Raw genomic sequence first — 27,287 nt, 5'->3', positions numbered from 1 at the left:
TGTCTTGCAGAATGATTTTTTAAATATTAGCACTGCATTCTAAGGTTAATATTTAATTATAATATTTTGGACGACTTTGGGAAATAGAAGTTTATTTTATTAAAGTGATTTTATCAATTTTTCCTAAGTCAATGGCATAAGGGAAATCGAATTATTTCATGAGCATCACTCTATGTCTTGTTTGCAAGTTGTTGTCCTAATCAAAGTTCAAACTTGCCTAAGGGAAGCAAATGCCATCCTTGAGGGGACTTATTTTATAATTTTCAAATGTGTTTGGGCGCCCTTGGGGGGTGTGATGAAGTGGCATGTAATTGGATGTATTTGGGCGCATTTGCATTTGAATTTAGGGAGCAAAAAAGTTATAAATAAGAGCTTTGGGCTCTCATTTGGATCATCTAAAGAATTTGCATTGTTATGTTGCCAAAATGGAGAGCAAAACTGAGCTTCGGAGTTGAGCCTTCCTAGCTAGCACAGTTTCGTACTTGCAATAATATAGTACCTAGCTGGTGGGTGTGATTGAGAGTTGATTTTGGTGTGAGGATTTTCAATTTTAGAGTTTTGGTGAGTTTTCTATGTTGCTGGTTTGGAGTGGTTGAAGCAGATTTCTATTCATATCTCTCTGCTTGGGTGTCTGTTTCTTCTGGGTAGAGGCTCGTCGGAAGCATACTGGAGAGGCGATCATTCCTCTGGAAGGGCATTGGTTTTGGTGTTGATTGGATTTTTTAAGAGCAAATCAAAATTCTCAGCTAGTCGTACCTTTTCTGGAGTGCCTTGATTTTCATGCCATTTGTGTGTGGTGATTTTGGTGTTGGTTTGAGCTCTTGGTTGGTTCGCCTTGGTCATAAGAGTTGTTCACCTAAGTTCGTGAACATTTTGGAGCTGATTCGATAGAGTTATGTGCATTTCTATGTTGATGGCCCATTTTTGGAGATGCTGATATTTATATCAGAATTGTTGTTTTTATGTTTTAGCCTGAAATCAATTTTAGTCTATGATTGAATGTTGTAGTACTTCATTGTAATCATCTTGTATCATTGGTTAGTAATACTAACCTCTTATTGAACTTGAAGTGCTCATTGTAATCCCCACTGCATAAGTGGAAGAGGTTGGATGGGCCGCCTTAGTGTTTGTAATTTCTTTGTACTTTTGTCCTCCCACTGAATAAGTGGTGGAGTGGTATTGTCCTCTTGCTGAAATATGCGGTTGAGTGATAGTTTTTATGCATAAGTCCTCTTGCTGCATAAGCAGTAGAGTGATTTGGTTCTGATTATGCTTTTGTTCCCTTGGCTGGTTTACCGTCAAGTTTTTGATCTTCATCCCGCTGAAAAGTGGAAGGGGCTAGCTTGTCGCCCAGTATTGTACTTGCTTTATAATTTCCAGCAGATCAGTAAGTTAACGAACCCCTTATCACCATATGCTCTCACCTTCCCACATTGGGCACTTGGTGATCAAAAAGTGGAAGGGTTACTTTCAACAGTATTGAGATTATATTTTCTAACCTTAACGGGTTATGTGTTTGTTTGTAATCCTCATTGCACTTAAAACAAAACAAAAAAATTATCCGGGATATTACACTAAAGTAGTTGTTCTCACCATGGTTTTTCTCTTCGGAGTTTCCACGTATATCTTCAGAATGATTCTAATAATAAATTGGATTTGAAGTTGAGATTTAGGATATATTGATTCACCTTCTCCCCTCAGTATATTTGTGTGCTTTAACACTGCAATGATTGTAGGGTATGCATAGAAGGAATCTGCTGAAAAGGCTTAACAAACTTAGAAGAAAATGCAATATGGGAGTTATGGAACAGGGTATGAACATCCATCAAAGCATATTGCATAAACAAATATGGAATGGATTATGGCATCATGGGCTCATCTGATAAACCTGCATATTCAAATTCATCATTTGCAAAAACTTCAAACACAAACAAAAAAAAATGGTGGTAATCTTAAATGCGAACAAACAACATTGATATTAAGCTGGTCAAATGAATCTTAAGTCTTGCACTTCTGGCATTGATTTGGAGATTTTACATCCCACAATAGCAAAATTACTACATTGTATATATAATCTGCTCCATTGTGGATTTGTAGCTTATTGGAACTTTGACAGAATAGCTAATACACAAAAACACAATAAACATGGAACTACATACATCCTGACTTTTGTGCACTATCCTTGCAGCACTTATTGTAAGATGTGATGTCTTTTTAACCTACTAAAACCAGCCGAAATCTCTTACCAATTTCTAATTTCTATACAATGCAGGCAAAGCACAAGAATACACAAGGTAGCCCGTAAGTTTATTATTAATTATTTCCAATTGAAGTTCACAAGAAGCAATGTGACTTTCTTCAAATGCATATACAATTCAGAACCAAGAAAGAAACAAGCCAGGCCGGGAAGCCTAAATTTGATGACTATATAAAATATAATTCTAAAATAAAGATCTATAAAAATAAATAGATGCTTAAGTTCTTTAATAATATAGGATAATTTGATTGAAAAGGTCCTCCACAGTGTTTGATTTCTTAAAAGCAAAGAATTATACACAATATGGTACAAGAAGCAATGCATGTCCTTTTGCGCCTCTTTCCAAATTTGATTTAAGCCCATGATAGAAGATTTGTGAAGTAGAATATATTACAGGTAATTAAAGAATCATTTATTACTCAGTACTACGCATTTAGAAATAAATTACTCAAGAAGGCGCTTATGCTTGCACCAAGTTATGACTAATATATATATAAACATTGCACCAGATGCAGAGCCACCAATGACCCACAAAAACTGAGGAAGGCCACCATTATCAAAGAGTGAAATCTCTATATTCATGCCAAAAATTGCTGTAACAACAACAAAAATGCTCATAACAAGAGTTCCAGTCGTCATCATCACACCCATTTGTAGAAGATGGTTCTGTTTGTCATCCAACATAATGTTGATATAGTCCTCAGTATCATCTACATATTCCCGCAGCTGTAACCCACCACACAGATAAATATTAACTGCAATTTGATGACAAGAGATAAATGTACAAATAAAATAAAGTTAGAATATAAAGATGATCCTATTTAGAATTCGAGGAGTCAACATCAATGAAAGAAAAGTGAGGATAAAGAGTTTCAAAAGATAAGATTGAGCAACATAAACCAAGCAAGATAACATCATCATGCGATGATGATCTAATTTACTAAGCAATTAAACTTTATCACTACATCGAAGTTCATTAATCCACGAACTCTTTATCTTGATATAATAAAGGTACCAATTTATCAATATAATAAGATAAAATTAGTTCTTATTGGTAACACTAAAAGCATGACCAAGAGTTACTTCAAACTATTATACAGCTGAAGTTTGTCATGCTAATATTGATGTTTGATAAGATTTAGAGTCAAAACCATATTTAAACTTTGGTGTAGGAATATATGCTGATTTAGTCTTTCATAATTCTACTGAAAATATATCGGTCACACCACAACTAGCACTTATAAATGGAAATAATGGAGGGAGATAAAAGGATCAACATAAGTCTTATTACTCTAAGGGTAAGTGCACTTGTTAGCAATATTTTCATCATGGTCCAAGCCAATGTCTCGTGGACTTAATGTGCACAACCATTAATTAGAATACTTAAAACTAATCAATTGCAATTTGGTTTTTTCAATGTCATGACTACTGACTACTAACTACTCATCCTAGATAGATTTATTTACTACGAATATATGTCACATCCCTTCCCATTAACCATTTATAAATTAAAATAAAATAAACAAATAATGGAGAAGGATGTAAAGCGACAATTTCTGCAAACCGATTACAAAGGGTATGGGCTTCCAGTCATGGGGATGGAAAAGAAAGATATGGCACAGGCATGGGCACCTAAAGAAAGGAAGGAGGTTCATTCACTATGCCATAATGGCAGAATGACATCCCCCCTCTTATAAATGTTTGACAGTTGAAAGAGGGCTTTGATTGAAGCAAGCTCTGCATCAGCTCATGAAAAGGATAAGGAGAGGCGTAGTGAAGAAGGAAAGGCTTCGCTGTTTTGTTTTGGTCAGAGAGCATAAAACATCTTGGCGAGTTGGCGATGATATTCAACACACAGATGGACATTCCAGTTACAATTCTTGTCTACTTGCAGAAATGCTTTACATTTACATCAAGTCTCTTCAGTTTGCTGAGTATCCCTACACATATAAGAAGTCATATTTGGGAAAAATGTGGTTTGCATTCCTGATAGTGAGTGGTTGCAATCAGTTATGCTTACCACTGTGCCAACTAATTTTAATCCTGGTGAGAGCATATTTTAGTGCCTACATGAAAAATATCTATGACATAATTCCTAGAAATGAAGAGATGGTCGTATTTTTTCCTTGCAATGCAAACATAAATGGCGGATAAATTGCAAAGACCAGTCATTCTCTATTGAGGCTCTTTTTGTTGTTAGGGAGGCTTCTAAATACAATATTTTTGGGATGCTACTATGTTGAGGAGGGAAACATTGTAGGGCCAATGTATGCAAACAACGAGAAAGGGCGTTGGCTAAATTGGCAACACTAGGAGAGGCAACTAGAAGGTGCCACTTTTGGAAATTTAAATGTCATATTATGAAATTTCGTAAAGTCATATAAGGGCCTCAGGCCAGCCCTGTTAGCCCATGAACAACTGATTTGTGTTCACAACAAGCGACACCTCACAAATAAGCAGTGTTCCACGGGGACGCGTTTCCCCACCTTTTGGGCTGCATCTCGGAGACAGGGACGTTTCTGGGACGCGGGGATAGGGACACGACATCTCCCGCCGCCCCGCCACCACCACCACCACCACCGGAGCTCCGCCGGAGACGGGGACACGTCTCCGCGTCTCCCAAGGAGACATGGAGACGTGGGGACGTCCCCAAATCTCCACGTCTCCTTGGGAGACGCGGAGGCATTTCTCAAGGGGCAGGGAGACGTCGCCCCACGTCAAATGTAGAAGTTAAAATTAAAATTTAAAAAAAAAAGTGACATTTTTGGGGGTTGGGGGTTAACCCTAATTTGAGTGGGCCCCACCCCTTCCACCAAAACAACACAAAACCATTTTATTTGTTGATTTCACTCTCATTTTTGAAAGACTGATTTTTTTCCAGCAAGATGAAGAGGAGGAAAAATTTGTAGAAGACTGATTAAAGGAGTGAGAAAATTGATTGCAAGTGTGATAGGAGTGAGAAGAAGCAAGAAGAAGAGAAGGAAGAAGATTCTACTGCATTTTGGAGAGATTTTTCAAGCACACGGTAGGGTTTTTCTTGTTTTTTTTAATTTTATTTTCTAGTTTTCAATGTCATTTTTTGTTCTTTCATCTTTGTTTGTTTAGCTTTAAATTTGTTTTTTTTTCCTATTCATCTCAAAATTAGATTTGATGTTGAGGCTTGAGGGCAAAATGATGAATGAACATTTGCCCTCAAGATTCAACATCAAATTTTCTTATTTTTATTTTTATTTTAAAATTAAAATTAAAATAATAAAATTTGATGTTGAAAAATAAAAATAAGAAAATTTGATGTTGAATCTTGAGAGCAAAATGCCCTCAAGCCTCAACATCAAATCTGATTTTGAGATGAATAGGAAAATAAATTTATTTGTTAAAGAAGGCTGATTTTATTTTAATTTTGTGAAATGCAGTGTCAATTTAACAATGAGCTCCCAAGACATGAGCGAGGATGAGATGGAAATCCATTCTCATAGTGAAAACTGATTCAGAATTTGGACCTAAAAATGAGGAGGGTGACCATGGGGCTGATCCTGGAGCCCAATCTAGTTCCATGGCGAGTGCACCAGCTAGTACAAGTTGCCCTTCAGAGTTGTGGGCACCATATGCTAGGGATCCTTTTGATCCTAAGTCTCCTCTCAAACCGTTTGCTTCAAGAATATCAGTACAAGGCACATCACATTCAGGTGGGGGAACAAGGAAGTGGAAGTACAACATTTGTGAGATTGAATGGTTTGGTAGCATCAGTAGGGTGAATGCACACTTTCTTTTTTGGACAGGAAAAGGTGTGAGTCATAGTAAGTTTTTGAAAGAAGCTAAAAATATAAAGTACAGAATTGAGATTAACAGGCTTTGAGGGGTTCCAGATGACACAAATATTTCAATGCCTACTACTTTGTCTGCTAGGGCATCCCTTCAACACAACCAAAATCCGCCACATACTTCTCATGCTTCCTAGACGGGAGGAATGATGTTTGGATCTCCATCTACTTCCACTTTTGGTCCCGCCAAGGTAGGGAAACGTAGGTTGCAGACACCACAGGGTTACCCCATTGCTGATATGTTTAATGTGCAACAAAGATATGAGATAGATGAATCCATTGGCAAATTCTTCTTTGCCAATGGCATTCCATTTCATGTTACACGGTCTCCTTATTATAGGGAGATGATGGCTATGGTGGCGAAGGGAGGAACATCTTATGTGCCACCAGGTGAAACGAAAATGAGGACCTCGATCTTGGATAAGTGCTATTCCAAGATCAATATTTTGATGGAGAAGATAAAAGCATGTTGGGTGGCATCGGGGTGCAGCATAGTTATGGATGGGTGGACGAACATTAGCCATCATCCACTCATCAACATCATGGTCACATGTGCAGAGGGCCCATACTTCCTTAGAGCAATTGATTGTACAGGGCATCACAAAGATGCTGATTTTCAATTTCAAGTCCTCAGGGAGACTATTGAGGAGGTTGGGCCACAAAATGTGGTCCAAGTAGTGACAAATGCAGCCCATGTGTGTAGAGAAACAGGGAAACTCATCGAGGCAGCCTATAGACACATTTGGTGGACCCCATGTGTGCATGCCATGAACAATGCACTCAAGGACATGGGGAAGATTCACTGGATTAGAGAAGTGGTCACAGACGTGAGAGATGTGCAAATGTTTATCTGCAACCACCACACTTCACATGCACTCTTCAGGACCTTCGTGAAGGAGTTCTTGAAACCAGTTGAGACAAGATACGCATCCTATTTCATTCTCTTGGAGACAATGATTGAGTTGCACGAGGCATTGCAACTCATGGTTATGACTAATGAGTGGAATAGGTGGGTTGAGGCCAAGACAAAGCAGGGGAGAAGGGTGAAGGAGATAGTGAAGAGTGATGTGTTTTGGACTAATGAGAAATGCATTGTCTCCATCATTTCTCCAGTATTCTAGGTGCTCAAATATGGGGATGGGGATGCACCTAACCTTGGAGAGGTGTATGAGTGAATTGACTCTATGCTTGACCAAATGAGGGCTATTGTGCGAGTGAAGGGCCCCTCTCTAGCATTCTACAATGAGCAAATTCTGCCTATCATTCAGCGAAGATGGGACAAGTTGAACACTCCTTTAAATATGGCCGCCTTTGCCTTGAATCCTAAGTAGTACAAGGCTAGACCGGGTAGAGTGACACCGATTCAGGATAGAGAAGATGTTTGATTCTAGAGATGCCGGCACAATTCGCACTGAGTGGGGAAGATTTGCCACTCTTAGAGGCTATTCAGATGCGACAAAGATGGATATAGAGGAGGACCCATTTTTGCGGTGGAATTGTCATGGCCCGAAATCTTTGACCACCATTCTAGCCATCCGTCTACTATCCCAAGTTTCCAATTCTTCAGCTGCTGAGAGGAACTGGTCTACATATAGCTTCATCCACTCTCTTAAGAGGAATAGACTTACATCTAAGAGAGCAAAGAAGCTTGTGGTTGTACACAATGCTTTGCGTCTCATGGACCGCAAGACACTTGTGTACAAGGAAAGTCCAGCGGCACGATGGGATGTAGAGCCAGAGGAGCCTTCACAGATTGATGAGGATGATCCTACCACTTCAGATGCAGGGCTGGTTGGTGTGAGCTTGAGGGATCTTGATCTTCCAGCAGTTCCAGTGAGGAGGAGTTCGCAGTTGATTAGAGGCCTCCATTCGCTACATTTTGAATTTTGTCATTTACATTTTGGCATTTTGTCTTTGACTCTAGTCTCTTTTGTAATGATATTGCTGTTAGTATTTGTATTTGGCTACTCATTTTAATGATGAATCATGTAATCATCTTTATAGACTTTGCAATGGCATTAGATATTCATATTTTCCGTTTTTGATATAATAGAAATCTCCAATTTGACAATTTCATTTGTCAAATTTTATTTAGCAATTAGCATTGAAGAAATCTTGGTATTTAGATTTAGTATTTCAAATTTCCTATAGTTTCATTTGAAATGTAATTCTTATACTATTATACTGTCATACATCTTTTCAAAACTAATTTTTCAAGTACTATATGTATATGTATAACCATATCAACACCACCACCCCGCCACCATAATGGGAGTTGATTTAGTTTCCAAGTTCACTCCTTCCACATCTTCTTTACTAACTGGCTTACCCCTTGTTTTCCAACAATTGGCATTATCAAACATTCTCTCTAAAGCGACAAGACCTCTTTGAATAGGATTTGTTTTAAGTTGTATAATTTCATTTCCAAGAAGAGTCTCCTTACCTTCATTTTCTTCTACCATAGGTTACTATTGTGACGTATTCACACATCGCCCCATTGCAAATGGGGACCCCCACTTTTTGCTTTCTGGGGTTAGCCCTTTTGGTTTTGTTGTTAGTCGTTTTAGTGTCTTAGCCTTTGCATTGAAGGAATTGAGTCAGGTGGATCTCCTCAAGAGGTTAGGTCAATTGAGTGATTAGGGGTTATTTAAATCATTCCTAGGGTGTGTTTTGTGTACTATTCGGTCGCACTTCAAGTTGCTAAGTCAAACCTTGGTTGAATGCATAATGTCCTCCTAGGTCCCATCCCTTACATCAAGGACAGAGCGAATTCGCCTTAAGGAGTCTGGAATGTCATCCTAATCCTGAAATTTGACTAAGTCTATAAAATTGAAGAATCCTCCAAAAACTAGATTTTGCATTATAACTCTTGGAGGTCCGAAACCACTCTCAAACATCCTGACAATATATATGGATACTTAAATGTTATATTCCGTATATGAATCCTGACGGAGAGACTAACATGTCAAATTTCGCTCCTGACCCTTCCGAAGGGTCCAGAGCGAATTTCCTTATATCTCCCTTCTCGGTCCTAATTTGCCTCATAAACCTTATCCCTATGGCGTGGTTGTTGGTATTTTGGTATGGTTTTGTCATTGATGTCAACACCTACTAAAACACTAGCACTTTGGAGATCTAGCAGCATTCACCGGCAAGCAAGTAACTATTGCACAGTTACTGGTATATGGTTCACCGGCAGGATATAATGATCACCGACACTTGGAATGATATGAAAGACACTTGGTAATGTCGAAGACATCGTGTGGACACTTTATTTTGAAGAATTAATCATTGGTATATTCATATTTGCATATTTGCTTTTACCGGCAAATAGGTCTAGGGTTACCTAGGGTTACACCGGCAGGCTTAACTTTTCCAAATCAGCATGGCATGCTATGGAGATGATTAATTATTGTTCTAAATGCTTTAAGCCGACATGTTTAATCGGTTATTGCATCGGATATTATATTGTTTGTAAAATGTTTTATTGTAATATCTTGCAGAGTCGACCTACTAAAATCAGTCTTAGGTTATGGTATAAATGTAAGATCTTATTTGTAAGATCAAATGTGGAATGCGAAAAAGAATTGTGAGAAGGTATATGCGAGATTAAGCAGAGTTATACACGAAGACATCATTTGAAGGTGAAGCTAGATTTTTGTGGAAGCATATCAGCATTACACCAGTACTGAATCCAGCATATGAAGATGCTATTTTGTGCAGTACATTCTTATTGGATTTAACCATCCAACTGTAGTCAGTGTGACTCCCTTTTTGTGATTGAGCAGTGAGCTTTAGGCTGTTGGCCTTTCTGCATGTGCAGACCCCATTTATGTACACTTACTATCTGCAGTAGTATCATCTGATTGTGGGTAAGGTTTCCCACCGTGGTTTTTCCCCTTACAAGGTTTCCACGTACAAATATTGGTGTTATGTGTTGTGGATGACTTTATGTTTATGTTTCATGCATTAATCTTTACTGGTATAGCAATTAACTGTTAACACTGTCTACCGGCATACTTAACTGGTTTACCGATATTAAGCATTAAGTTGGTTAAGTTGTTTTTGGTTTGAATTTATTTGACAACTGATTCACTCCCCCCCTCTCTCAGTTGTCTCCAAGACCTAACAGTGGTTGATAGAGTATTGATGTGTGAAACAAAGTGAAGTGATGAAAAGTGAAGGATTTGAGCATAATTGCAAATTTCGCTCCTGACCCTTCCAGAGGATCCAGAGCGAAATTTTTCTAAGCTCCTGACCCTTTCAAAGGGCCCAGAGCGAAATCCTCCAAATGACTTATTTCTTCACTAGGGACATCAGAGGGTGGACATACATGGCAAGGAAGGGATTCAAAAAGGACAAGTCTAAAGCAAGCTAAGTGAAAAAGGATGAGAATTGAGCCTAAAACATCAATTTCGCTCCTGACCCTTCCAAAGGGTCCAAAGCAATTTTTTTCTAAGCTCCTGACCCTTCCAAAGGGTCTAGAGCGAAATCCTTAGGAAGACTCTCAATTTCACCTAGTGCACTAAATGAACCTTGTTTTGATAGCAAATTCACTTGATGGTTATGGGAGGAGGTGTAGTAAGTTAGATTCAAGACAAAGAAAGGATGAATGGATGAAGAAATTGGGCCTAGGAAGAATTTCGCTCCTGACCCTTCCAAAGGGTCCAGAGCGAATTCTCCTAAAAACACTATTGTCCTCCTTGTTCAAACCAAGATCTTTGTTCCTAGGACATGGTTGAGGGAGGATGGATATATACTTGCCTTAAGAACTGAATGGAAGTGAAGGCAATGATGGATTTGAGGTCAAAAGACAATTTCGCTCCTGACCCTTCCAAAGGGTCCAGAGTGAATTTTCATAGAATCCTCCCTTTTGCTTCAAATTTAGACTAATTTTGTGCCCTAGCGCCTTAGCTTGGATGTCATCATGCCTTGGATGCAATTGAGGGGTGAAAAACTCGAGGATTTGGGCATAAAATGCAAATTTCGCTCCTGAACCTTCCAAAGGGTCCAGAGCGAAATCCTTAGGATAGCCTAATTTTCTTGCCAAAAATGTTGAAATGGACATCACTTTGAGGGTAGATGGGCTTTTGATAGTATGGGGGGAGGACCCAAAGGCCTAGCCTAGGACGAAAGTTCAAAGAAATGATGAAAGGTTGAGTGCAAATACAAATTTCGCTCTTGACCCTTCCAAAGGGTCCAGAGCGAAATTCCTAAAACCTCTATTTTGCTCCATGTTTAAAACCAAGGTTTTTGTTCCTATGGCGTAGTTGAGGGAAGACTGATGTATTCTTTCCTTGAGAAGTGATTTGAGGCAAAGAGATGATGAAATTTGAGCTAAAATGCCAAATTTCGCTCTTGACCCTTCTCGAGGGTCTAGAGCGAATTTCACTATAGGGCCTGTCTCTGGAAAGGGTCCAGAGTGAATTTTCTTGAAACCTCTTTTGCTCCCAACTTTGTGTCAAGCCTAGCGTTGATTGAGGTGGACTGAACTTAGAAGCATCCTTAGGCATGCATTTGAGTGAGTTGTGGTGACAAAATATGAAGAATTTGTCCAAAAATGCCAATTTCGCTCCTGACCCTTCCAGAGGGTCCAGAGCGAAATTCCTAGGTCTAATGATTTGCCTAGGCCCTTGAGCGAAACCTATTCCTAGGCAATTTTGGAGGCAAGTGACTTGATCTTGGTAAGGTAATTTTGAAAATGAGGTCTAATTGACAAACTTTGTCAATTTTCGCTCCTGACCCTTCCAGAGGGTCCAGAGCAAATCTCATTATAGGTCCTATCCTTGGAAAGGATCCATAGCGAAATTAATCCTAATGCCTTCTTTTTGATGATTTAAGGTAAAAAATGACATGTTAGAATCAATATATCATGTGTACTTAATCATCTTTTGTTTATTTTGCAGATCAGCAAAATCAAGATGGAGGAAGATCAAGCCAAGACAAGGAGGACCTATTCAAGTTCCATCATCATCAAGGACACTTTAAAATCATGGAGGAGGACTCAAGGTGCTTCTAAAGTGTTGGAAGACTTCAAGTGTTCAAACAGTAAAGCTAACCATCCTCAAAGACCTCATTCTACCACATGGAAAAACCACAGGATATCAGAAGAAAGATCTTATAAACATTTCAAGACGAAGTGAGCTACTAGAGGAGGAGTGACTCAACCGTGAAGAGGCTTCATCAAGGACAAACATAAGACAAGGTGGCATCCCAATCACTGTTCCTCCAATCAGATAAGTCCACATCGGCATGTCCAGATTCAATGTACCTGACTCACCAATGATGGCACAAACTTCGATGTACCTACCCCTGTTTCCTATTGGTTATCATGCATTAAATGTAATTTTCTCATTGGCTAAAGGAGTTTGTTGTAGCAAACCCTAATTAGCGTTTTCCATCCTGTAATCCTATCCATTGATTGTATATGAATCAGAGCCATTGAATTGTAAAGAGTTCCCTATATAAAGCTCTGGCTCTTCATTTGTAAAGGTTAATAGTTAGCTAATAGAGAATAGTGAATAGTTAGAAATTAATCAATAGTGAAGTCAGTAAAATAAAGTAGCAATTAGAATAGAATATGAGGAAAAGGCAAGAAATTGTTGCCTAAATTGTAAATGAACTCCATTTTCATTGAAGTTACGGTGAAATGTGTTGTTTCTTTGCAATATGCATGGTCTCTTGTTGAATCTTCATTTTAGATGATGGTTAAATAGATTGAATGAAGGAAGTTATTGAATGCACTCGCGTGGAATCTGCCTAGTCCAAACCACTAGCCTCTTGCTGACTGTAAGTGCGGTCTACGTGGTCAACTGGCATAGAATGAGCTTAATCTCATGTCGTTACGCATCTATTGTTCACACATTAACTTGAATGGTGATCAGTGTCTGATGGTGTATGATTTGAATATATTCGAAGCATCCCTTAGAAGATCCCACTGAGTTGGTGTCGGATTGTTCAATCTAATGGTGAGACCCAGCCTAGTAGGACTCCACCTAGTTTTTCATCCATCTTCTTGCATTCTAGGTCTTAGATTAGATTCTCCAAACCCTGTATCTTTTGATATTTCTTTATCTTCTAGCCAGTAGATAGGATTCAAGTTCCAGCAGATTAAACGCTCAGACACTCAAACATAAGTCCCCTTGTGATTCTAGCATAATCACATCAAACCAAATTGAGCTTATCCACACGTAGAGCCCCTACATATAAGAACCTTGGAGTCTTCTCGAATGATCCTTAGGCAAAATCTTCAGCATTCGAGGAAACTCTGTTTAAGAGAGGATAATATACCTTGGTATTTTATTCTGTGTTTGCATGTGCATAAAAAACACATCAACAGTTACCAATCAAAAAGCTGATTTTCAAAGTGGTCGATGCAATTTAAGAACTCATAAATTTTTTAATCATCATTGAAGACCTGACAACTATAAATTCTCTAGAATGTTGGGTCCAGTAGGAATTTCAACACTATACTTGCAAATTTGCAACAGTGAGATGTCAAGGAAATACAAACTTTGAAGCTAATACTGCAAGGGCATCAACTATTGCATTACTTTCTCCTTCGATCCACTTGATGTCAAAAGCATCCAACATCTCAATGGCATCCCTCACAACATTCATATACATCCTTAATAGTTTATCTTTAACGTGCCTCTAAATTGAGACACTACAAAATCTGAATCACCATGCATTCTAATTTCTAATGCATTTGATCCCATATCTGGAAACCATGTTCAAGACAAGCTACAAAGCTTCATATTCAACCATCTTATTGGTGCATTCAAAGTTCAAGCTTAATTCGTGCCATCAAGTGACACCAATACACCATTTTCTTCTCTTGAACTTTCACCATCAAAATGGATATCCCAATATTTTTAAAATATATATATTTAAACTTTTGCATAAAATAATTCATTTTTCCATTTCTAATTATCCCCATACCATGTTTTCATGTTTTTTGTTAAGATATAGCCCTCGTGAATCTAACTGATGGTAAATTGGTTATTATCTGGAGAGTGATATATTAACAGAGCATACAGTTCGGAAATTAAACATAAACAAACTAATTGTTATGAACGGTTGCCTCCGTAGGGGCATGTCCATACGTGGCTGCCACGTATGGACATGTCCCTACGTAGGCAACCTTTCCTCTTGTATTTAAACCGGATTCAATGATGGAGACGATCAACAACTCACGGCAATCAGTCTTCCAGAATCGTTGTCATTATTCTTCGATCCATATTTCACAACATGGTATCAGAGCCAGCATATTAAGAGAATAAATTAGACAGCCATATTACTCATAAGCATTTATCGGAAGTAAATAACAAATCGATGCAGAGGCTATATCCGACTAAGAAAATATTCAAAATGTCAAGTAATATGAGAGTGGAAGATAGACTCGAAGGAGCCTCCAACTTCGTTTCCTAGAAGATGCGAATCATTGCCATTCTTGAAGAACTAGAAATAGAGTCTTACATAGAAGAAAATCTAGACATGCCAAATGATGAACCAGAGAAATCTACCTGGAAAAGGCGTAATAATAAAGCAAAGAAAATAATTATTGACTCAGTCAAAGATCATATTCTTCCATCTATAGCCAGACTGCCTAAAGCATATGAAGTATTTAAAACCATTAAAATACATATGAAGTTAACAATGTGAGCAGAATGTTAACCTTGAAACAACAACTTTTAAACATAAAGATGAATAAAGATGATACAATATCTACATACTTTTCAAGGATATCTGAAGTAAAAGACCAATTACAAACTATTGGAAATGAGGTAGATGATCAAGAAATCTCTCTCATAGCCCTAAGAGGATTACCAATTTCATGGGAATCCTACATTCAATGTATTAACAAAACACCCCCCTTACCCAAATTTGAACAACTTTAGAATGAGTGCATTCAAGAGGAATCTCGACTAATCTCAAGAGGATTAGGGCCAAATAAAGAAGGAGAAATCCAAGCACTTAATACAAATACCTTCAACAAAAAAAAAAAGTTCTCCAAACGGAAGAGAGGAAATAAAAACCATCAGAAAAGAGATGTCTAAAATTCAATGTTACAAATGCGACAAATATGGGCACACTCACAGGAATTGTCCAGAAAGGAAGAAAACACAAGCTACTCAAGCCAAAGTCAAAGGAGAAAACTCACTTTTCTTCTTAGCCCTATCAAGCAAAATAAATACAAATAAAAACACTTGGATCGTAGACAGTGGAGCATCAAGGCATATAACTGGATTCAGAAATCAGTTTGAAACACTTAACGGGCACTCAAGTGAAGAGGTTACTATTGGAGATAACTCCACATATCCTGTGAAAGGAATTGGGACCTGTACTATCAAACTAAGAAATGGAGTATCTCTACAATTAAAGGATGTTCTGTTTGTACCTGGAATAAAAAGAAATCTAGTCTCAATCTCAGGCCTAGCTGATCAAGGATATTGGGTTACCTTCAATGAAGATAAAGTTCTACTCTGGCCTAAAAATACAAATACCAAAAATGCCATAACAGTAGGTTCAAGAGATGGTAGCCTATACAAACTATGCAGTGATCAAAAGGAAGCACTAAATCTTAAAGTTTCAAATAATAATGAATTATGGCACAAAAGATTAGCACACCTAAGATATAGTGCTCTATCCAAGATAAAGAAGATTACTTCAGGACTGCCCCAACTAAAATCTGAACACACAGGCATTTGCAAAGGATGTGCCTTGGGAAAGAATGTGAAAGTTTCTTTTCCCTCAAGCAAGCACAAATCAAAAGTTATTTTAAAACTAATTCACTTAGACCTATGCGGTCCCATGTCAACACCATCCCTAATTGGATCCTTATACTACATAATCTTTGTTGACGACTACTCTCGAAAAACATGGATATATTTTCTAAAGTGCAAAGACTCAAATGAAGTACTATCTAAGTTCAAAGAATTCAAGGCACTAGTAGAAAACTAGTCAGGGAAGAAAATTAAGGTGTTAAGATCCGACAATGGGGGAGAATATACATCTGACAACTTCAAAGACTTTTGTAATTCTGTTGGGATTAAGAGGGAGTATACCGTACCATATAATCCACAACATAATGGAGTAGCAGAAAGAAAGAACAGAACCATAATTGAAGCAGCAAAAGCCATGATGCATGACCAAAACTTACACACTTCATTCTGGGCAGAAGCTTCAAATACAGCAGTCTACATTCAAAATAGATGTCCGCACTCAGTTCTAGAAAACATAACTCCTAAAGAAGCTTTTACAGGGAACAAACCAGACTTAAGTCATTTAAGGATATTTGGCTGTCCCGTACATATACATGTTCCTAAAGAAAAGAGGACAAAACTAGAACCATTCGGAAAAAGAGGTATCTTCATTGGCTATAGTGGGAATACTAAAGGATATCGCATTTACATTCCGGGGAAAAAATCTGTTGAGATAAGTAGAGATGTAAAGTTTGAAGAAAACACAACACTCAAAGAACCTGAGGATGATAACATTACTAAAGAAGAAGAAGATCACATAACTGAAATTGAGAGGGAGAATATCATAGAAAATTCCGAACCTTCAGACACTGAGAGGGAGGACATCATAAGAGCTTCTGAACCTCTTGATGAAAATATTGAAACACTCAATAACAAGAAAAGACCTCTATGGGCAATGAAAATAATTGAAGAGAATAATGTAGAACCAAATGAAATTTCCAAAGAAAATAAGAGAACAAGAACTCTAAAATGTTATGCTGCACTTCTAACCGAACTCACAAATTCTGAACCAACAAATGTCAGAGAAGCCTTATCAAAACAGGCTTGGAAAGATGCTATGGTTGAAGAATATCAATCTATACTAAAGAATGATGTTTGGGATATAGTGCCTAGACCAAAAGACAAATCAGTTGTCTCATCCAAGTGGTTATTCAAGATCAAATATGCATCTGATGGCAGCATTGAAAAACATAAAGCTCGCTTTGTGGCCAGGGGATTCTCTCAGAAAGCAGGAATTGATTATGAAGAGACATTTGCCCCAGTTGCCCGGTATATGTCAATAAGAACAATCATTGCAATTGCAACATCCAAAGGATGGAAAATTCACCAAATGGATGTAAAGACTGCCTTCCTAAATGGTTCCATTGAAGAAGTATATATAGAACAACCAGAAGGATTCACCATACGTGATAAAAATTGCTATGTTTGTAAACTAAAGAAAGCTCTCTATGGGTTAAAACAAGCACCTAGGGCCTGGTATGCAAGGATAGACAACTATCTCTCCAAACTAGGGTACTCCAAGAACCTAGCAGATCCCAACATCTACTTCAAGGCTTCAAATGGCAATATGATTATATTGGTCCTTTACGTGGATGATCTTTTGATAACAGGAGAGGATAATCTCATTGAGAAATGTAAGCAAGATCTGGCAGCAAAATTTGATATGAAGGATCTAGGGCTCCTACATTATTTTCTGGGATTAGAAGTATGGCAGAAGAAAAACTACATCTTCCTAAATCAAGGAAAGTACACGACAGAAATTCTAACTAGATTTGGGATGATGGAGTGTAAGCCATTAGCTACACCAATGGAAACTAATTTGCACAAGCTGAAAATTGAGGCAAAAGATTCAGAACCTACAGATCCCACACTCTACAGACAAATTGTCGGTTCACTCATGTATTTGGTAAATACTCGTCCTGATATCTGCTATGCTACAAATGTATTAAGTCACTTCATGTGTGAACCTAAGAAGATACATCTAATGGCTGCTAAACACATTCTAAGATATTTAGAGGCACAATCGAACTTGGCTTAAAGTATGAAAATGTTGAGATTCAACTTGAAGGATATTCTGACTCTGATTGGGTTGGAAGTACCACTGACCGTAAAAGTACTACAGGGTGTTGCTTCAGTCTTGGTTCTGCTATGATATCTTGGTTCAGCAGAAAACAGTCAGCAGTTGCACAAAGCTCCACCGAAGCAGAATATATGGCAGCCTCCATGGGAGCTCGTGAAGCGGTATGGCTAAGAAAGTTATTATTTGGATTATTTGGAAAAACTCTGAATTCAACAATAATTCACTGTGATAATCAGAGCTGTATCAAGCTCTCAGTAAATCCAGTTTTTCACAATCGATCCAAACATATTGAGATCCCTTATCACTACATAAGAGATATGGTAGATCGAAAAGTCATAAAACTAGTGTACATCAGTACTGAAGAACAAAATGCTGATATCTTCACCAAGCCACTTACAAGATTGAAGATAGAATACTTCAGAAGTAAACTTGGTATGACTAGATTATAATTGAGATTATTAGGATGAAATTCCTACCATGTGTAATTTGTTCATGAATAAATAAATAAAATGTATATTGCAATATTCTAACTATGTTCAAGAAGATGACGATCTTCTTATGTTTAAGGTTACTATTTCAAGGTGACGATCTTGACAATAGTTGACCAAGTGTCAAGATTGACTACATTAAGTTGTTGTCCCGGACTGTGCCGGATATCTTGATCCTAAAGTATGTGATCATCTCATGATTGACTTCTTAAGTGATTGTCTCGGACTGAGCCGGATATCATGATATTGAGTTTATTGTCATGACAAGACTATATTAAATGTTGTCCCGAATTGTGTCAAAAGTCATGATAGAATATGCTCCCAAGAAAATTACTTAGATCCACTCCTGCTAAGAGGGAGTGTTAAGATATAGCCCTCGTGAATCTAACTGATGGTAAATCGGTTATTATCTGGAGAGTGATATATTAACAGACCATATAGTTCGGAAATTAAACATAAACAAACTAATTGTTATGAACGGTTGCCTCCGTAGGGGCATGTCCATACATGGCAACTGCCACGTATGGACATGTCCCTACGTAGGCAACCTTTCCTCTTGTATTTAAATCGGATTCAATGATGGAGACGATCAACAACTCACGGCAATTAGTCTTCCAAAATCGTTGTCATTATTCTTCGATCCATATTTCACAACATTTTTAAATGGTATTTTCAGCCTAACATCGACCTCTCATACCAAATCCATCTCCCAACTAGAGGTTATTAAAGTAATATTGTAAAATTTAGCTTATAATGGTCATTTAAGTTGTTTAGTTAGTTTTTAGTAACTTTCTATTCTGTAAGTCGGTTAATATTCAGAATCTTTCTATTTTGTCTTAGTTCTTGATCGTTTCCCTTATGGAAAGCTCTTCTATAATTGCTTATATAAGGAGTATTCCTCTCATCTGCTAATAACAACAATCAATTATCATTTCATGGTATCAAAGCATAGGTTCTTTTTTTGGCAAATAAAACAATTCGTGGTCCATTTACCTAGAAATTTCGAAGAAATTTGTATATGTTTTTTTAATCAGCTTTTTTAAAACAAAAATCGTGGGTTTTTTTTTGACATATTTTTTATAGAATAAAATGTGATTTCTGTTGCTAGTGACCGAGGGTTTTTACCAACAAAGTTTTTGAATGATTTTTTCATGGCTTTTCCCACCCAATTCTAATCGAGGCATTTTTTTCCTGATCGTTTTTTGTATGATTTTTATCAAAAATCATGGGCACTTTATTTAGTATTTTTTCCACACGAAGGGCTTTCTGCAAGTCGTGCAAAGTTTGTTTTCCAGACCTTCTTCAAGCCAGTGAGGGATTTCCTGTTCACCTAGGGTGCTCAACTTTTTTTCTGCACACTTTCTTCAACTAGAGTGTAACGATTTTTCCACAAAATCATGTTTTGCAAAAACTTTTTGATGATTTTTCCACATAATAGAAAGATGGAAAGCCACAATTGTCCAAAAATCGTAATTTTTAGTTCTCAATTGTTTCCATCATGTTTTGCCATTTTTTTAATTTTTAAATCAGACCTGGGTTTGCTTCAACAAGAATTTTTTGCACGATTTTGAGATATTAGGTTTTTTCAATGTTTTAGGGTTGTGCCTCAGGTTTCTACAATGAACAACATTTCTACAAAAGTACTGAGTTCTTGCATGAATTTTTTACAAAATCGTGTTGTTTTTCTCCAAAGCAATGGAGGGTTTTGAACTAGTATTTTTGATGATTTTTGGCAAATTTGTGGATTTTCAAAACTATAAAGGTTTAGAGAGATTTTCCACAAAATTGTGTATTCTGAAATTTTTGCACGGATTTTTTTTTCTAATTTTTTATAAACTAAAATCAAAGGTATTTGAGAAGTTTTTTTTAATCTTGTTTTTTTTTCTCTGGATAGCGGGAGGGTGTCACTATTGTGGTAAACCTGGTCATATGAAGTTCTGCAAAAAGCGGTTGGTTGATCAAAAATCCAACCAAGGAGGGTCTCAACAACAAGTTCATGTCATAGAGCATTCAAAGGAGTCAGCCTTATATTCATGGCCAAAAGACTAGTAGATCATGCATGGTAGTCGATAAAATGACCATCAAGGGAGAGTATTAAAATAATATTGTAATATTTAGCTTATAATGATTGTTTAAGTCGTTTAGTTAGTTTTTAGTAACTTTATATTCTATAAGTCAGTCAGTTAATTTTTAGAATCTTTCTATTATGTCTTTAGTTCTCAATTGTTTCCATTATGGAAAGATCTTTTGTATTGCTTATATAGGGAGTATTCCTCTCCTTTGTTAATAACAACAATCAATTATCAGTTTAGAGGTAACCGTATTTGGTTGTGGTTCTACGATAATTTCGACATATCAATAAACCCCCATCTAATCCCAATGTTGTAGTAGAAAACCACCCCTTCTTTTCCATAGTTGAGCCTCAAAGTGAAGCACCCATTACACGCAAAAGATCAAAGGGGCCTTTACAAACTACATTTCAAAATGACAGTCGAGACATTGCCGACCAAGATTTAGCAAGGTGCATATATGCAAATGGGCTGGCTTTCAATGTTGTTCGCTCCTCATATTGGAAGAAAATGTTGAAAGTGTTAATGAAGCTCCAAGAGGGTATAAAAGCCCAAGTTATGAATGAGGTTCAATGCATCTGGACACATTGACTTGGAAGAACTTGATTGGTTAATGATGAATAGGACGCTACATCAGCTACATCATCACAAAGTGTGACTAAGCAATATCCCTTGATACTCAACATCTCCAAGCCTGCTCAATGTCATGATAGTGAGACATTCCCAAATTGCATCATCTTCGAGAGGTCAAGTAAATTTTCTAACTTTTCTTAACTTTTTTGGATCTTTCCTTGATCACAGTTTCTCTTCAATCCTCTAATTTGGGAATCCTCCTCATTGTGATGTCCTAAACTTGCTCTTACATTATTTTGCATCTTAATTTCTTGTTTTACATTGCCTAATTGTTATACTAGAAATGAATCTTGGCTTTTCGGAGGAAATTCAAGATTGTAAACATTTTCCTCTCATCTCCATTATGCATTTTTGATCCTCCTCATTGAAATCTTCATTCAAGCCAAAGCTTTTGATGTTAAAAACTATTTTTTTAGCCTTGGTGAAGTCTTTTGGAACTTGACCCTTTGTCTTGGACATATTGAACTTTGCACTTGCATTGCTGAGTTCTTTCACTCAATTCTTTGCCTTACACATGTTGTTGAGTCTTTATCTTGAATTCTTTCTTGTCATGATGTTGTCATTGCAAAGCTTCTCCATAATATGAAGTCTCTCTCCTCATTGAATCTTCTTCATGTTGTTGGAGCATCGTTCATGCTATGACATCTTGATCTCTTCCTTGTATTTGTGATGATTTCCTTGGTATCATCCACAACCTAGTCCTTCATCCTCTTCTTTAGTCACCTGCAAAACAAACAAAAGGCGATCAAACACACTTGACATATGATTCTTTTACACACCCTCCATCCAATATTCCTAAGTGGTCTAATTTTATGATTTTCATGTAAGGCTCAAAGGTCCGATCTTAGGGTTTGATCACTAAGTTTTGAGTGTTGCAAGCATTGATCATACTTTCCTTTTGTTTTGGTTTCAACCTAACCTGACTCACCTTCATCGTGATGGGAACATTGTGCATGTGACCTTGTGTTAAATTTTATGATCCGATTAGGTAGACAATAATTCAAACACAATTGCACAGTGTAATCCCTGGGAAAACCTTCCTCTTGAAGGTGAAAAACCCAGCAACAAAGTTCCTTATTATATTTATTAATATACAAGATGTCTTTACAATAGATTTGCTTCACTCCTTGAAGCAGAATCAATCAATTGATTGCACAATCCAATCTGCAAACCACGAACTATGGAGAATGTATTCGATCTGCTGTGTATATGTAATACAATCTGCTCACTGTATATGATGCAAACTGCTGTGCGAATGTAAACTCCTAAGACTGAGATACGATCTGCTGTAGATGGATATATCACTGTTAATGGATGATTGACTTGCTGATGAATACGATCTGCTTGTATGATCCGAACTGCTGGAGGATGGTAATAATTCGATGCCTTGGAAGTGAAGAGGAATGGATCTATATACCCATGCATGGGTGGCGCCAAGCAACACGACTTATATCACAAGTCAGCTCTTCTTCAATCAACACGGCTTCACAAGGGATTGGTTCAATGCTAATCAACACGTCTCCCAATGGTGGTAGATTATAATTGGTTAAGATTCATTAACAAACAGTTTTATTAAGTCGCTAATATAAGAATATAAAAATCGGCAAAAACATAATATTCAAGTCGGAGTACATAAAGATCTAAAGGCATATAGGCCACTTAGACATTTATGTCGGCCTAAAGGATCCGACTGAAGCTACATACATTAACACCTTGCACAACATGGAGCACATAATGCATGGGGGTGTGCACAATATGGAGTGCACTGTGCATGAGGTTGTGCACTATGCGCCTAAGCTCACACTCAGCAAATTTTTCATGTTTTCAATCCTGATCTTTAACTTTCAAGGTTTGACTTTGTTGATTGCAGGTCTTATTTTCCTAATGCCTAGGTTTAATATGCAACTATGAATCAGGTCTGCGCGCATTTGATGAGTGTATTTGCACAGGGTCAGGTGTGAGTGCATGTCATAGGTGAATATGCACAACTTTCCCTAGAGCACACTCTGCATGGTGGTATGCACAAATGAGCAGAGACTGCAGGTGAGCTTGTACAAGTTCAAATGGTGCACTTGAGACTTATGCAAGTTCAAAATAACCTTGGGCGGGATTCACATGCTGATTTGCACAAAATAACTAGGTTGAGCGCATATAAGATGTCTACTTGCGCAAGTAAATGAGCACACCCTAGATTTCCCTCCACATTCTTGGGGGCATTGTACATATTGAGGGCACTAGCATGGGCGGATTGTGTAGGTGAGCATGCAGTATGCACCAAGATCCTCACTTAGTCAAAATTCCATTGCCAACATCAAGCTCACCCCTCCTTTCCTTCAACTTTTGCCACCTTAATTGATATGTTTCTAGGTTCTTGTGAAGTTCTAGGTGACTTAAAGACTTTGATATCCCTTCTAGGTTAGGTGCAAATCTCACATTTATCCTTTAGAGTTCACCACTCCTGATTTTTGGTTTTGTTGCCTCCTCATTTTTTGTTGGTGGATTTTTTTTGTGCACTCTTAACCAAATATTGTGAGTTGTTGACCCTAAAACTTCGTATGCCATTTCAGTTATTGGTTTATGGATCAGCCATTCAGTGATGAACATAACTGTTGTTTAAACTTTAAGTCATAGGTTAATTTCTAAATTTTATCATTCTAGGTAGTGAATCTACAAGCTAGGTAGTCATTTTTTACACATCAAGTTGTGTGTTCAGCTATTAGTCGAGCATTTGTGAGGATGGTCTGTTGAAATGGCTATACATTTATCAGTTCTTCAGCATTTTGTTGTCTGCTTATATCTAATGTAGATAAATGAGATATGCATATTTCATCTGTCTCACGGCCATGTGAAGATATGTTCTGTTATTTTCTTATCCTTTTCTGTTGATGTTATGTGACTATGTGTTGACGTGTATTTTGTACACAATCATACACAGAATAAAATACCATTAGGCATCTTATCCTCTCTTGAGAAAATAGTCTCTAACTGCTGAAGATCTGCAAAAAGGATCAGTTAGGTGGACTCCAAGGTTCTTTTAGTGGGGTCTCCACGTGTGGACAAGCTTTTTAGTGGTATGATGTGATTTGCTGTTTCCTTCAAGGCTTCTTACGGATTCAATAGTTCGAAGGTTTTACTAATCTAAAAGGAACTTTCAAAAAAAAGGAAAAAAGGACAGGGTTTGAGTAAATCTAATCTAGTCTAATCCTATGAACGACTTAGCATGAATGAGATTCGGCAAGACTCAACCAATTTCAATTTTGCCATAAGATAACAACTCAACTGAAATTAGTGCGATCTTCTAAGGTAATAATGGTGTTCAATGCATCAAAGACCAAGGACACTACTACGAAGGTACATATCCTAGATGCGAAAATGCTTGAAGGTTAAGGACTCAAAACGTTTTCCAGTCGACCACGCAAGGCGTTCCTACAATCAGCAAGAAGCTAGTGGTTTGGATAGCGAATCCTACCAAATATCAAACCTCACACTTAGCCTTTCAAATTAACAAACTACTTTGATTGAGCGTGATTCAAGTACATCCAACAACCATGAAGATAACTTAAGAAACTTGCAACAAAACACCATAACTTCAATATTTTATTGATTTCCAAGTTATCATATACAACAATTGCTTGAACTTCTCTCTTCAAGACTCAATCTTGCTACAAAATAAAAATTGCTTACAATTCTAATCTCTCAACTCTATTCTCTATTTCTCTATTGACTATTCTATTACCTCAATGAAATGAAAAATGGGGGTATAAATAGCATCCCCAATTACAATGAAAGGTCCAGATTGAAAGTAAATCAACGGACAAGATCATGACACCTAAACCCTAATTAGGGTTTGTTACAAATGACCTCCTTTTTACTGAACAATATTAAATGCATAGCCAAATATTAAATTTGGCACAAAAATCTAGGAGGTATCAACCAATGAGAAATAAGGTGTCATGTCATCTGTAACAACCTTTCATCTAGAATCTTATTCCCTTTCCGATTCTCTTTCTTGGCATATGCAATGAATTTTGTCGCAATTCCTTCGATTTCTGTGCTTGGAATCTCGGGAAGATTCTTGATACTCTCTTCTAAGTGGATAACCTGATCAAATGCATCTAGAAGAGCTGTGTCCCAAGTGGGTTCAAGTTCCTTAGTTCTATCAATTAGGAGCATGGTGGCATACATCTGATCATACTGCTCATCTGTAACATCTGCGTCCTTGCGAAAGATGATCTTGATTCTATCTTCAAATTCTTGTAGATCCACATCTGTCTCGACCTCGATCCTTCTGCCAAGAATGGTACGAAGTACCTCAAATACTCTGTCCTGGATCGGATTGATCACCTCCTCAACTTGACCACATCTAACACTGATGTCCTCAAAGAGAACACTCTTTATATGGAGTAAGGTTGACCACTGAAACAAACTGTGAGAATCGCCTTCCAAGATCTTCTCTTGTGCTAAAATTCTTCTGGATGTATGTCTTATAACTTTCAAGACAGGAATGACAACGTCCTTGGTATGGGCAAATGCAGCTACTGTTGCCATCAATCTGTGGATTATCTCAAGAACTTGGATAGCCTGGTGGGTGATCTTCGACATCCTTGTAATAAACTCAATGGCCACCGTGTGAGATCTATCCATCCAATTACATGTACGCTGGACCATATTCCTGAATCTTTCCGCTTCATTGATTGATTGAAGGGGCAATGCCTGCAATGGTGATCTAACTGGATCCTGACGTCCCAAAGGTTCATTGATGTGACTGAAATATGTTCTCCATGCACCGACCTCTTTCTCAAGCTTTCTATTCTTTTCTACTTCTTCTCTAAATTTATCCTTCAATGCCTCAAATGTGTCGGTGGCATCATCTAAAGTCTGCTCTGCTGTGGATGGTCCTAACTCAATAGTCTGTATATGATAGTCCTCTGCTAGGATCTCACCCTCATATTTGTCTGCTGCCGGTGTAGCTATCTGCAGTTTTCTAGATCCAGTCTCATCTCGAATCATCTTGGACATCTTTGTAGCCTTCTTCTTCTCTGTTGTCATATGTGAACGTCCAACAAGGCTCTCTAGATCGATTGCACTGTCCTCGTCCTCAATTACGATCACCTTAGTCAATCTTTCCTTCAACCAATCTGGGATATTTGATCTTGTCTCTTGAACTTGAATTTCTTTATGTACTATTTCTTCTTGTCTGGGAGGAGATGTTACTTCATTATCATTATCTAAATCATAGTCTTGGAGAGATCCATCGGATGAAACATGCTGTGCCTGTCCTTCCTCCTGCCTATCATTCTGTACCATCGATTCCATGGATTCTTCCACTCGAATTGTTCTATCCTCTGGTCTGGAAGAAGTACCTGGTGCTTGATCTTTGTTGGCACCTTGCTTTTTCTTGGAAGGCTCTTTCTTTTCTGATCTTTCCTTTCTCTTTGAACCTCTCGAATGGAGATTGCCCTCACTGGCACATCGAAGGTTACCTTCACCTGAATTCCTAGGATTAGGATTGCCTTCACTAACACTGGCTCCTCCTTCGGCTGGCTTTTCTTCCAAAGTAAAAGACATGGCTATGCCTTGTTCTCTCAACTTCTGATGTTGAATGTCTACCCATCTGCGAGTACAAGACAAGACTGGTGCCATCAATTCATCTAAATCCACGGCCTCGGGCTCATTCCAATTCAAACTTATTGTTTTGCTTTCTCTATCATATGAAGATTGGATGTGCCTGCCGTTTGGACACAATTGTCCTGGACTGTGGATTGTAATGACGAGCACACTCGATCATCAACTCGTGACACTGAATGGCTGGAGGAAAACCGGCCGCCTTAATGATGCTACTTTCTATTATTCTCCGGGCGACAGGTGATGGCTTGCCGATGTAAGGGACCTCTCGGAACTTCTTCGTGCTAAAGTTCCCCAAGTTTGTATCTCCAATGTTGCTCCACTTGGAAACGATCTTGGTCTCCACTTCTTCGGTCTTCTGATCTTCTTTCATGAGAGCCGAGCGACTGGTGGATGCTCCCGCCTTTGGGGTCGCCATACCTACACAACATTTCATTATAAGAAATAGATTTTGCAATAAATAACGTAAATAAGAGAGATAAATCTTAGGAAATCTCATGATAAGTCCCTAGAGTTATCATTTCCTAAAATACAACGATTGAGCTAAGAG

General features: G+C 37.8%; 1 protein-coding gene across 3 annotated transcripts in view; it reads right to left on the bottom strand.

Moving 5' to 3' along the window:
• Positions 1-2,479: 2,479 nt before the first annotated feature.
• Positions 2,480-27,287, bottom strand: part of LOC131050141 (magnesium transporter MRS2-3) — a 79,402-nt gene continuing 54,594 nt past the window's right edge. For all 3 annotated transcript variants that reach the window (XM_057984312.2, XM_057984311.2, XM_057984313.2), the window contains one exon: positions 2,480-2,983. In XM_057984312.2, coding sequence (XP_057840295.2) covers positions 2,702-2,983 — 282 coding nt within the window. In that variant the 3' untranslated portion in view covers positions 2,480-2,701. The remainder of the gene's footprint in view (positions 2,984-27,287) is intronic.

Source organism: Cryptomeria japonica, chromosome 9, assembly GCF_030272615.1.
Source record: "Cryptomeria japonica chromosome 9, Sugi_1.0, whole genome shotgun sequence".
NCBI classification, from domain to species: Eukaryota; Viridiplantae; Streptophyta; class Pinopsida; order Cupressales; family Cupressaceae; genus Cryptomeria; species Cryptomeria japonica.
Note: the sequence above shows the minus strand (reverse complement) of the source record. Positions and strands in the feature narration are given on the sequence as shown.